The 13,522-nt window shown below is 43.6% G+C and overlaps 1 protein-coding gene across 4 annotated transcripts in view; it reads right to left on the bottom strand.

Annotated features, from left to right (window-relative positions):
• Positions 1 to 236: 236 nt before the first annotated feature.
• Positions 237 to 13,522, bottom strand: part of LOC106585260 (phosphofurin acidic cluster sorting protein 2) — a 96,558-nt gene continuing 83,272 nt past the window's right edge. For all 4 annotated transcript variants that reach the window (XM_014171299.3, XM_014171290.3, XM_014171317.3 and 1 more), the window contains 6 exons: positions 11,712 to 11,754; positions 8,340 to 8,382; positions 7,822 to 7,960; positions 6,944 to 7,167; positions 6,501 to 6,614; positions 237 to 4,237 (listed from right to left, as the gene is read on the bottom strand). In XM_014171299.3, coding sequence (XP_014026774.2) covers positions 4,119 to 4,237; positions 6,501 to 6,614; positions 6,944 to 7,167; positions 7,822 to 7,960; positions 8,340 to 8,382; positions 11,712 to 11,754 — 682 coding nt within the window. In that variant the 3' untranslated portion in view covers positions 237 to 4,118. The remainder of the gene's footprint in view (positions 4,238 to 6,500; positions 6,615 to 6,943; positions 7,168 to 7,821; positions 7,961 to 8,339; positions 8,383 to 11,711; positions 11,755 to 13,522) is intronic.

Here is a 13,522-nt window from a genome sequence, read left to right on the forward strand (position 1 = left end):
TGGTTAGAGCCTGTAAGTAAGCATTTCACTGTAAGGTCTACACCTGTTGTATTCGGCGCACGTGACAAATAAACTTTGATTTGACCATGTAACACTCTTCAGCCTCAGATATGAGCTCATATTCTGTGTGTGTGTGTTCTGTATGCAAAGACAGGTCTCAGTATGGTTAATAGGTACATGGTATTATGACAAAATGAGTATCTTTCCCAGTTTAAACAGTAATAAAACAGCACAAATTCTCTCAACTCTCCTTTAATAGCCTGTTTTTCACTTACAACACTTCAAAATCCAATTTCCAAACAAAATTTCTTTACAAAAGAGCTCAACTCTTTTCTTAAAAAGGGTTAGAATAATAAAAATGGCCATACAAAAACTTAATAAAAAACTTCAATAAACAAAAACTGATATGAAACATGACATCATAAAAACAAGAGATTTTACCATGTATTCTTTTAGTGGTTCATTTAAAAAAAGAAAGAATACTGTCCGTCACATCATTTAAAATAATGTTTGTGCAAAAAAGCTCAATGTTGGAGTTATTAGACTGTCCAGTTTTTCTAGGTATTACTTGGTGTCGCTCGACTTCCCAAAAGTAGTGCTATAATATAAATATGTATTATGAAGTAGTGGAACATATTTATGTATCAGTTATGTATATACATACACTACATGACCAAAAGTATGTGGATACCTGATCGTCAAGCATCTCATTCCAAAATCATGGGCATGAATATGCAGTTGACCAGGGCAGCTCTAGCAGGGCAGAAATTTGACAAAATGACTTGTTGGAAAGGTGGCATCCTATGACAGTGCCAAGTTGAAAGTCACTGAGTTCTTCAGTACGGCCATTCTACTGCCAATGTTTGACTATGGAAATTGCTCGGCTATGCTCTTACTTTATACACCTGTCAGCAATGGGTGTGGCTGAAATAGCCGAATCCACTAATTTGAAGGGGTGTCCACATACAAATATACACTATATATACAAAAGTAACATTGTACAGTCAAATGAGTGGGATTGACCGAAGACCTTCCCTCTTTCCGAGGCAAAAACATGAGACACCTTGACGGTCAGCAATGCATGAAGGATAAAATATACTGTAACATACACTGTTTATAAATCAGCTACCACAGTGAAGATTAACAAAAAATACGTAAAATGTAATACTATAGATGTAGTATCTAATCGCAAGTGAAGCCATAGTTTTCAAAGGGTTGAAATTGACAAATGGGGTTACACAGTATCCCTTATCAGCGCATGCACACACAAACACTTAAAATCTCCAAAACACACTTTCATCCAAATGAAATGCATTTTCGTGTCAAGTCACATTAGACAACACAAACATACAAGGTCAAAAGACAGAGGCGAAATAACTAAGGGAGGAATCTGATGTTTTGACTTCCAAGTTCCTTCCAGTGTCCTGCATAGCCACGACTGAAGAGGCACAGGACGCTATTTCCCTCATAGGTCTATGAGAAAACACACCTCATGAAAAAACATCAACACACAATACAGAAACATTGCTGCCATTAAAATGGTCCCTCACAATGCACCCAGAGTCAATCCTGGCAATTCCCTAAAAACCAATGAAGCCTGTGGCCCTTCTTCACTCAACGTTATGAGTGGGTCTATCTTTAAAGAGAGTATAAAAACAGAGAACAGTTGACAGCAATTTGTTCATTGTTGAATACGGCACGCTAGTTTCGTAAAGGGATTGCTGTCTTTCAGAATGGATGAAGTTAGAAAAAAGAACACCACTTCAAAGTCACCGGTAAATCGTTTAAGAACCGAGCAACGCACTGGGGAATTCTTATACCCTTTTCACACTACTGTACCAACCCAAACTGTACTACGTTTAACTGCATTTTCTTTTCACCTGGTCATTTTGAACACAGTTCCAGCAACTATAATGGATGCTTAACCAGGCCAGTGCAGTACAGCTTGGATCAACTCAGTAGTAGTGTGAGAAGGGTATTACTGAAAACTGCACTGCTGAGCCCTTTAAAGAGACAGTAGGCTAATCAGGTGTGTTAGAGCAGGGCACTGGGAACAAGACATTTGTTTCCTTCTTTCCTTGTCCTCCCCCTCTCTCACTCTTCTCTCTCCTATTCACGTTTGTGTCCAGAAATTCTTGCATGCACCTACGGCCCTCTTCACAAATTCATAAGTGAAGTCACTGCATTGAACTCGTCTAAGGATACATTACATCCCACTCTCTGATGAACGTCTCTCGTTATACAGTGCCAAGTTTCTTGGTTACTGATTGTCCCTATTCTGTTTCCGTAAAATGTGCTTCTAAATCAAAAAGGCAAGTATACTAGCTTGAAAGTAGTGTATCAAAAACTTAAGTCACTTTTCTCAATAAAAAAAAGAGAACGAAATACAATTCTCCATAGCAAGAGGGGTTCCTCTGCCAATTTCACAGCAATTCCTCTCTTAGCATCCCACCCTTTCCCTTAAAAATCAGTAACACACACTGCCTCCTGGCACACACTGCGAACACACTCCAACGCACCCCTTTAATCCTCTTGCATTATATACAGGACATTTACCAATATAGGATTTCACAGAAATAATAATATAGTAACAAAACAAAGTGCCAACAAAGCTGCCATTACAGGTGGCCATTATAAGTGTCTAACCACAATATACACTATTATACTTAAAAGGCAGCATACATTTTTTTCCTTTTTTTTGCTGGTGTATAAAACAGTAACATTTGACGTTGACAACAACATCCATTTTATACTGGGTACACAGGTTTGTAATTGGACAGTTTCCACAGGAAAAGGACTAGGGGGTTTGTTTACGTTTTTTTGCTTTGTCAGAGCAGCCTTGGCTGGGTTCCAATCTGGTGGATTACTCCCAGCTTTCCCCACTACCTTCGGTAACTTGGAGAGCCCATGGAGAGCTGAAAGAGTTGGATTCATTTCAATCTTAGACTTCGAAATGTATTTCTAATAATTTAATTTTGAAACATTGGGAACCAGCATATAAGGACCTATAATCTTCACTTGATGGAGCTATTACCATATTTATAGCCTCAATATCTAGTAAATACAAATATCAAAGAACAGAAAGGAGGGGAGTGATTTTTCAGAATGGAATCCAGCTTGTCTCTCTCTATGGGAGATGATAAGGGCTGTTCTGGGGTCAGGGCTTAGAGAGAAGTGGGTAGCTTCAGCACAATATGTCGACCGGAGTATGGGCGAGTGGGTGTGTCGAAAGGAAAGTAGTGGGCGTGTGGGAAGGAGTGGGTGTGTCGAAAGCGCTCTGCTATAGGTTAGACCAGTGGTTCTCAATCCTGGTCCTGGGGAACCAAAGGGGTGCACATTTGTATTTTTGCTCTAGCACTACAAACCTGATTGAAATCATCAAAGCCTCATGAGTTGATCATTTGAATCAGCTTTGGGTCCCCAGGACCAGGATTGAGAACCAGTGGGTTAGACGGTTTTGATCGTGAAGTTTGTTTTTGGTCCGGTTCTTACAACACAACTATCGTACTGAGAGAGTTTGGACTTGAGTTTGATTCGTATTTCGCTGTTAGTTTTAATTGTAAAACTGACCATTTTTTATTCAAAGTACTGATGATGGGTGTACTATTGCTTGTATGCGTATGCTCACTGTGACTGTCACCCTGATATTGCCTACTAAATAGCTACTTCTCACGCCGGGACAGTGGTGCTTGGCAAGCGGGAGCAAGGACACTGTGTCCAGGTGTTGTTGCCCTTCATGTCCTGCCCATTGAGTAGACTGTATGTATGTATCAATGTGAAATCTCAATGGTTATCAATATTAGTTCATTTCTTGTGTAGGCTTCTATCCTATTGGAAACAAAATCATAGGAGAGAAAAAAAAATTGCCATGTTAGCTACCGCTGACGACAACTCGACACAGCTGCCCAGTGGGAAGCACCTCCGGTCAGCAGGCACCTGGTCGGTGGCTTATTGACTCGTATCAGCCATGCAAAACGGTCTTGAGTGGCAACAAATCTGCCCAATTAGCTGATTATCTTTCCATACACCCACTCCTTTCGACACACCCACTTGTCCATACTCCGGTCACCATATTGGGCTGCAGCTACCCATAATTGGGTTTAGGTGGCAGTGATATGTCACATGGCAGGCTTGGTGTAGCCGAAGATGCCAACAGGGAAGTGCTTGACGTGAGTGGGCCACTGGGCGGCCAGCTGGAAAAACTTGACGTCATTCCACTCCACACCGTCAATGGACACTAGAGAGAGAGGAGAAAGATGCAAAAGTGTTCATTTTCAACCACTTGGTGGCAATATTGCACATCTTAAAGACTCAAAGATTGAATTGAGGCTATTCAGGGAATTCACATTAACCATGCACACCGCATGTCTTCAGCACATACTCTACAGTATGTGTATAAACAGAACACATGTATTACTGAACATATGGGTGCATGCTTACGTTGAAGGGATGCAGAGTGGGATGTGTGGGGAGGGTTAGTGTTGGTGGCGGTCAGCCGTTTATTGTCGAATTACTGTTGGTCTCGCGGTAATTTACCGTTAATTAACATGAACACGTTCAGCCTCCACGCATACAAGCTGCTGATGTGCGCCTTTGGAACATCTACATTTAATAGACACCATCAAAATCCATTTAATATACACCATCACAATAAACCCATTATTTCTTTTCGGCAGGTTTAAGGAAACATTATTATACGAAGAAAATGTGTTTCAGAAGAAGATAATATATGTGTTCTGGTTCATTTAGCAGACAAGATATGCTTATAAGTCCCGTGACATTATTTTACATTATGATTTTATATTAAGAAGAATATCATTTGAATTTAGCTGAATAAAATAGGAAGGATGTTTTTCCTATTCCGGTGCGAGTGCACATATGAAGTGGCTTTGTTGAGCGTAAAAGTGATCATTTGAAACAGGCCCTATACGCTAGATTTAGAGTTATTTGATAACTTCAGTTGTGATGATACAAACCTTCGAATGTCTTAGAAATCAAAACATATATGGGCTGCATGATGCGACTATAGGCTATTGATGATTTAAGAAAGTCGCAAAAAAAGCTTGCCCTCTGTTCCTTGACTCAGGCTGCACACGCTGCTCTCTCATCAAGTGCACTCAAATAGTAAATGGAGGCCGCTTTCCACGGTTCGTTTTTCAATCATGCCGGGTAGGCTATTCCGGTTTTATAGTGGAGCATGTGCTTAATATGAGCAGCTGAGAAATAAATATAGTAGCAGCTGGGATCCTCCTCTTTTTGGTGGAAACCATAGTAACGTTTTCACAACTAAACATATTTCATTTAAATTGTTAACAGCCCCTCTCTGCACACTGGAGAAAGGAATGAAGGAGAGAGAGAAGGAGATGGAAAAGCATGGTGGTGAGATTCTGTAGCTAAAGGAAATGTCAGCCTATTAATTGTGAAAATAAAAAAAAATTACCAGGCTAATCAAATTCAAATAAAAATTCACTATAATTGGTAGGCCAACTATGTAAGCCACCCTACACAACCAATGAATCAACAGCATCGCCTAGGCCTATATGTTCTCTCCCAGACTCAAGGATGAAACGTTTGGAGTGTAGAATAAGGTAACCAGTCCATCCAGTATGCTTAATAATACAGTCCACATTCAAAGGCGATTACTAGAAGTTGTTTAATTTTGGAGTATAGGCTAGAGTAGACCAATTACTGTTTCTACATCTTAAATCTATCTTGTTTTTATGCCGTACGTAATAGGCCTATGCGGTAGGCTATGTATTATATAATGGCACAATCATGATTTGAATCAGTTTTTTTCAGGCTTGGACTCATATATAGGCCTATGCGTATGCAAACGCTCCAATATGCGTATGGGTGTTTTGAATTAATCATCACCTTAGAAAGTGCTGTCAATTTCGTTATGTTAGGCTTTGAAACAACATCCACAGCGACCATGTTTTACACTCAGTTTCAACCTATTGTTGAACTTCTTTCTTCAAATTGATCAATCACAGTGAGGTGAGTTTTAAGAGCATGATACTGTTTTGATAAGTGTTTGATGTGATTTTTCGATTCTATTTGCATTGACGTCAGAGTGGTTAGAGGGACAATAGAGCGCTGAGTACCAGGCCATTAGGACCTGATGGTCTTTAGCGAGTTGGGTACTACTAATGCATGTCCAGAGGAGATTATCGTGACTCAATGGTCACGTGGAATTCGACTGCGGTCTAGACTCATGACTGCAGGTGTAGTGGTAATACAGTCAGCAGTGCTTGATTTGGACTGAAATAGGTGACAGTACTCATTTTGGGTGCAGGTACTGCTTATATTTAGGTGCAGGAGCTCCACAATACTTTTGAGCAAATGTTCTATTCGAGGAACAGGAGCTCAAGCAGTAGAAAATGTGATGTGCCAGTACTCAGCTCTGGTGAGCTCCTGCCCAAGTCAAGCACTGACGGTCACCGCAACAGCCCTATGTGGGTATGCTTACGTGTGTGAGAGTGTGATTGTCAGGCCTGTACCTCTCAGCATGGTGTGCTGGTGTTTGGCAGTGCAGATCAGCCTGCTGATGCCCTCGATCACCTGGCTCTTGGAGTCCACCTCCTTCTCCTTGGGCTTTTTACTCAGGAATATCACTGCTCATCAAAGTGTGAGAAAGAAGAGAGAGATGACATCAGTAAAATAAAGAGATCATTTGCCATACACGGTACAAAATAAAATATTTATTTTACAGATGTAAAGGTAAAAAGGTAAAGACGTATTTTTCATGACGACAAACACAAAATCTGGTTGTTGCTGTATTTGGTCAGATAACTAGATTACAACCAGAAAAAGACGTCTTCTTCATCAGGTACACATTTTCATAAAGAAAAACATAACATGCTATGAGTTGTAAGGTCGCATTAGTGCTTATAACGGGTAATAACGCATTCAACCCTTTGGCTTTCAGTAAAGCAACACCCACCTTTCTTGTTCTTCTCCTTCATGACAACGGTCATGGCCATGCCGGGAGGAGGGGTCAGCTCGCCCCCGTTGGGGATGCGGGACACCTGCAGCGAGCGGAAGTTGCTCTTCAGGGTATTCTTGATGCCCACGTCTCGCTTCTCGCCCTCCTTCTTCTTGTCGACGCCGTGACATGCCCAGTAGTCCACCTGGAGCCCCATCACCTCCCCGCCCGTCACCGGAGAGCTGCACGGCGGAGGGATATGGGAGAGAAACGTCACAAGAACATCATATGAACATTTTGTAGGCATGAAAGGGAACAAAAAGGCCCAAACTGCAAGGTATAGTACCATCTGAACTTGCGTGGGGTTGTAACCAGTTTAGTTTATTATGTACAACTTTCAGGTCAAGTCATAAAAAGGAAGAAGAGAAAGGGTACAGTAGAGCTCCAGTAAAAGACTGGAACACAGAAGACAAGTGGTCGTTCCCCCTTCCCCCCTAACATCTGGTCTCCAAGGAACATCTGGATGGAGAAAGGCCATTAATCTGGGAGTGGAAGGAAAGTGGGGTGGGGTGTTGAAGGATGGCTATCCTTTGTCACTCACTCCAGATTGGTCCATCTTTGGCCTTTTAAATTAATAACATATAGTTTACAAATGCCTCATGAGCATAGTTCAACTGCCCTACCCCATCAGAACCCAAAATATAATAAGAAACTAATTAATGTGGAAGGTGTGGTCTGTACCTTCTGAAATTGTTTTATACTGTGGCCAATGGGCCTCTGTCGGGGTTGTAGCCATTGTACAGTTATAAGGTTGAACCTTATCAAATAATCAAATGATGGTTACGAGGGAAGGAAAGAGACATTAATTAACAAGACAGCTAGGGTACAGTACGTACCCGGCTCCGGCGAGGGTGGCTGAGACGGAGGGGGAGGGGGGCGGGGTGCAGGTCAGGTCCTTCATGTAGGGTGGTCCCGGCTGGGGGGGAGGGGAGGCCAGCATATTGATGCTCCCCATCACAGCATCATCAGAGTCCACTGGGGATTAGGGAGGAGGAGATTGTGTTAACGTCTTTAAGCAACCAGAGAAATGCATCTTTATCTGGTTTATTCGGGTTATCTAACCAGTTAACAACCAATATGACGTCTGTCTCATGAATATGACGTCTTGATCTCGTCATGAAAAAGGCGCAACAGTGGTTGTAAAAGAGTTAAATGATGTCTTTTAACCAGAAAACCATTTTACAAGAAAAATATTACATGATTAAGACGTCATGCATACAGTATTTTGCCTGCTGGGCCCCTTCTCTCTCTCTCAGTCTTCCCTTCTTCCTCCCATCACATTCGAAACAATGGATTATCAGACAATACAAAGCAAACATAGGGTCAAAGGAAAATAAAGAGTAGGATGTCTTACTTGAGGTCGAGAGGTTGTGCTCAACGATGCCCACTTTCACCAGCTGAGGGGGGACAAAATCCACGAATGAGATTTACATTTTGGTCATTTAACAGACACTCTTATCCAGTCAGTACATTTAACCAAGGTACAATACATGACCAAAAGTGTGTGGACACTTGCTTGTCGAACATCTCACTCGTGCATTAGTGAGGTCGGGCACTGATGTTGGGCGATAAGGCCTGGCTCGCAGTCGACGTTCCAATTCATCCCGAAGGTGTTCGATGGAGTTGGGGGTCGGGGTCAGGGCTCTGTGCAGGCCAGTCAAGTTCTCCCACACCGATCGACAAACCATTTCTGTATGAACCTCGCTTTGTGCACGGGGGCATTGTCATGCAGAAATAGAAAAGGGCTTTCCCCAAACTGTTGCCATAAAGTTGGAAGAACAGAATTGTCTAGAATGTCATTGTCTTCTGTAGCGTTAAGATTTCCCTATACTGGAACTAGGGGGCCTAGCCCGAACCATGAAAAACAGCCCCAGACCGTTATTCCTCCTCCACCAAACTTTACAGTTGGCACTATGGTATCGCTCTTCTGGCATCCACCAAGCCCAGTTTAGTCCGTCAGACTGCTAGACGGTGAAGGGTCATTCATCACTCCAGAGAATACATTTCCACTGAACCAGAGTCCAACAGCGGCAAGCTTTACACCACTCCAGCCGACGCTTGGCATCGTGCATGGTGATTTTAGGCTTGTGTGCAGCTGCTCGGCCATGGAAACCCATTTCATTAAGCTCCCGACGAACAGTTCTTGTGCTGACGTTGCTACCAAAGGCGGTTTGGAACTCGGTAGTGAGTGTTGCAACAGGGGACAGAAGATTTTACGCGGTACATGCTTCAGCACTCGGTGGTTCCGTTCTGTGAGCTTGTATGGCCTACCACTTCGCAGCTGAGCCGTTGTTGCTCCTAGACGTTTCCACTTCACAATAACAGCACTTACAGCTGACCAGGGTTAGAAATTGACAAACTGACTCAACGTCAACAGTGAAGAGGCGACTCCGGGATGCTGGCCTTCTAGGCAGAGTTCCTCTGTTCAGTGTCTGTTCTTTTGCCCATCTTAATCTTTTCTTTTTATTGGCCAGTCTGAATGGCTTTTTCTTTGCAACTCTGCCTAGAAGGCCAGCATTCCGGAGTCACCCTGATTTGTTTCACCTGTCCTTGTGATCGTCTCCACCCCCTCCAGGTGTTGCTTATTTTCCCCAGTGTATTTATCCCTGTGTTTCCTGTCTCTCTGTGCCAGTTTGTCATTTCCAAGTCAACCAGCGGTTTTCCCGTTCTCCTGCTTTTTGCATTCTCCTTTTTCTAGTCCTCCCGGGTTTGTCCCTTTCCTGTTTCTAGACTTGGTTCCCGCCTGCCTGATCATTCTGCCTGCCTTGACCACGAGCCTGTCTGCCACTCTGTATCTCCTGGACTCTGATCTGGTTTTGACCTTTTTTCCTGTCCACGACCACTCTCTTGCCTACCCCTTTGGATTAATAAATATTGTAAGACTCCAACCATCTGCCTCCTGTGTCTGCATTTGGGTCTCGCCTTGTGCCTTGATAGACGCTCCAGATACTCAACTTTTAGCACACTTTTCAGCTGTGGTAACATAATTGCAAAAGGGTTTTGTAATGATCAATAACCCTTATAAAATTATAATCTTGGATTAGCTAACACAACGTGCCATTGGAACACAGTGTGATGGTTGCTGATAATGGGCCTAGTTTTTTTTTGCTGTTTCCAGCTACAATAGTCATTTACAACATTAACAATGTCTACACTGTATTTCTGATCAATTTGATGTTATTTTAATGGACAAAAAAATTTGCTTTTCTTTCAAAAACAAGGACATTTTTAAGTGACCCCAAATTAAAACGGAAATATCACATTTACATAAGCATTCAGACCCTTTACTCAGTACTTTGTTGAAGCACCTTTGGCAGAGATTCCAGCATTGAGACTTCTTGGGTATGATGCTACAAGCTTGGCACACCTGTATTTGGGGAGTTTCTCCCATTCTTCTCTGCAGATCCTCTCAAGCTCTGTCAGGTTGGATGGTGAGCATCACTGCACAGCTATTTTCAGGTCTCTCCAGAGATGTTCGATCTGGTTCAAGTCTGGGCTCTGGCTGGGCCACTCAAGGACATTCAGATACTTGTCCCGAGCCACTCCTACATTGTCTTGGCTGTTTGCATAGGGTCGTTGTACTGTTGGAAGGTGAAACTTAGCCCCAGTCTGAGGTCCTGAGCGCTCTGGAGCAGGTTTTCATCAAGGATATCTCTGTACTTTGCTCCGTTCATTTTTCCCTCGATCTTGACTAGTCTCCCAGTCCCTGCCACTGAAAAACATCCCCACAGCATGATGCTGCCACCACTGTGCTTCACAGTAGGGATGGTGCCAGGTTTCCTCCAGACGTGACGCTTGGCATTCAGGCAAAAAATAGTTCAATCTTGTTTCTCATGGTCTGGTGCCTTTTGGCAAACTCCAAGCGGGCTGTCGTGTGCCTTTTACTGAGGAGTGGCCTCTGTCTGGCCACTCTACCTTAAATGCCTCCTGGAAGGTTCTCCCATCTCCACAGAGGAACTCTGGAGCTTTGTCAGAGTGACCATTGGGTTCTTGGTCACCTCCCTGACCAAGGCCCTTCTCCCCCGATTGTTCAGTTTGGCCAGGCGGCCAGCTATAGGAAAAGTCTTGGTGGTTCCAAACTCCTTCCATTTAAGAATAATGGAGGCCACTGTGTTCATGGGGACCTTCGATGCTGCAAGAATACCCTTTCCCAGAGCTGTGCCAAAACACAATCCTTTCTCGGAGCTCTACAGACAATTCCTTCAACATCATGGCTTGGTTTTTGCTCTGACATGCACTGTCAACTGTGGGACCTTATATAGACAGGTGTGTGCCTTTCCAAATCATGTCCAATCAATTGAATTTACCACAGGTGGACTCCAATCAAGTTGTAGAAACATCTCAAGGATGATAAATGGAAACAGGATGCACCGGAGCTCAATTTCTAAAAACCTGTTTTCGCTTTGTCAGTTTGCAGTATTGTGTGTAGATTTAAGAGGAAAATGTTTTATTTAATCCATTTTAGAATGTAACATAACAAATGTGGTAAAAGTAAAGGGGCTGAATACTTTCCGAATGCACTGTAAGAGTGTAAGTAAAAAACAACCACATATCACAGTCATTGCAAGTAAAACTTTCCTCAATAAAGCAGCTATCAATAAGAATCTGTTCTCATTGTGTATTATCGTGACAGCTTCAAATAAATGACAGATAATTGCCAGTCTAACTGGAGATGAGCGCTCAAAGATAACACTCAAGCTATTTCGTTGCAGGTGAATATTCTTACCCCAATAAATGGCACAAACTTCTGACAGGAGTCCTCGTCAGGGCTGAGGGAGAGAATGGATAACATATAATAATGTTAGTTTCGCATTAACACAACGCTCCAGGATCAACACACTCCCTGTTTGGATGTGGTAGTGTGATGGGTCTGAAGGAAGAATGAGTTTGTGTGTGTGGCTAAGGGATGTCCAATCGGAATTGATGAGACATGGCGGCTCCCAAGTGGTTCTGGAAAACCAGGAACATTTTGGGAATGAAGGTCATGCCGCGATGAGAATGCCAGGGAACGCTCCTTACAACCGACCCCTAAACGGGTGCGTTGTAAGCCTGCTGTGACGTGAGCAGTGGAGGAGTGAGTGGGGGGGGGGGGGGGTTAACATTGTTGGTGACATTGAATGTGAACCCAATATACAGGGCGAGTTCTGCAATCCCGCTGGTTTTGGTTTCTCAGTACTTAAGAATACTGATTGGCTGAAAAAAATAAATAATCTACAGACGAAAATCAACAGAGCTATGGCACTCAAGGACCAGAGCTGTGCACACCCGGTATACATTGTGGGGCAAATCCTAACCTCCATTTAGGTACATTTTCACTTAGTTATTCATTGATGTCAATGGGAGACTAAGCAAAAAGTTTACTTAAGTAGAAGTTAGAATGCACCCCTGTATTTGTATAGGGGCCTTTATAGACAGAGGGTTTAAGTATAGTTAGCATATTTCATATGTTCGGTCCCAGTCAACTACTTCTGTGTGAAGTTGGTAGTGCTGCCGTCATCTTACCAAAGTTATCATTGCCCATTTCTCACAAATCCCCCCCCAAATTAGCTCAAAAAGCTGGATACGGCTGGTGCCAAACCAAAATAACCTGCAAAATGAGGCCAGAGGGGGTGAATTTTTGGAGTGCATGATGAATAGAGCTGTGAGAAAAGCATGTTAGGACAGCAAAGAGGTAGGACAAACAGAGCATGACAAGTGACATGACAAAAACAACACTTCTCACTCTGCCCCTACTCGGATGGTATCGCGCCGTCCCAACCTTCGCTCTCTCTCTCCCGCTACTCTCTCCTCTTCCATCCTATCATCTCTTCCCTCTGCTCAAACCTTCTCCAACCTATCTCCTGATTCTGCCTCCTCAACCCTCCTCTCCTCCCTTTCTGCATCCTTTGATTTTCTCTGTCCCCTATCCTCCAGGCCGGCTCGGTCCTCCCCTCCTGCTCCGGGCAGCCGAGCGGAAATGGAGGAAAACTCGCCTCCCTGCGGACCTGGCATCCTTTCACTCCCTCCTCTCTACATTCTCCTCTTTTGTCTCTGCTGCTAAAGCCACTTTCTACCACTCTAAATTCCAAGCATCTGCCTCTAACCCTAGGAAGCTCTTTGCTACCTTCTCCTCCCTCCTGAATCCTCCTCCCCCTCCCCCCTCCTCCTCCCTCTCTGCGGATAACTTCGTCAACCATTTTGAAAAGAAGGTTGACGATATCCGATCCTCGTTTGCTAAGTCAAACGACACCGCTGGTCCTGCTCACACTGCCCTACCCTGTGCTTTGACCTCTTTCTCCCCTCTCTCTCCAGATGAAATCTCGCGTCTTGTGACGGCCGGCCGCCCAACAACCTGCCCACTTGACCCTATCCCCTCCTCTCTTCTCCAGACCATTTCCGGAGACCTTCTCCCCTACCTCACCTCGCTCATCAACTCATCCTTGACCGCTGGCTACGTCCCTTCCGTCTTCAAGAGAGCGAGAGTTGCACCCCTTCTGAAAAAACCTACACTCGATCCCTCCAATGTCAACAACTACAGACCAGTATCCCTTCTTTCTT

This window comes from Salmo salar, chromosome 02 (genome assembly GCF_965601325.2).
Source record: "Salmo salar chromosome 02, fSalSal1, whole genome shotgun sequence".
Taxonomy (NCBI): Eukaryota; Metazoa; Chordata; class Actinopteri; order Salmoniformes; family Salmonidae; genus Salmo; species Salmo salar.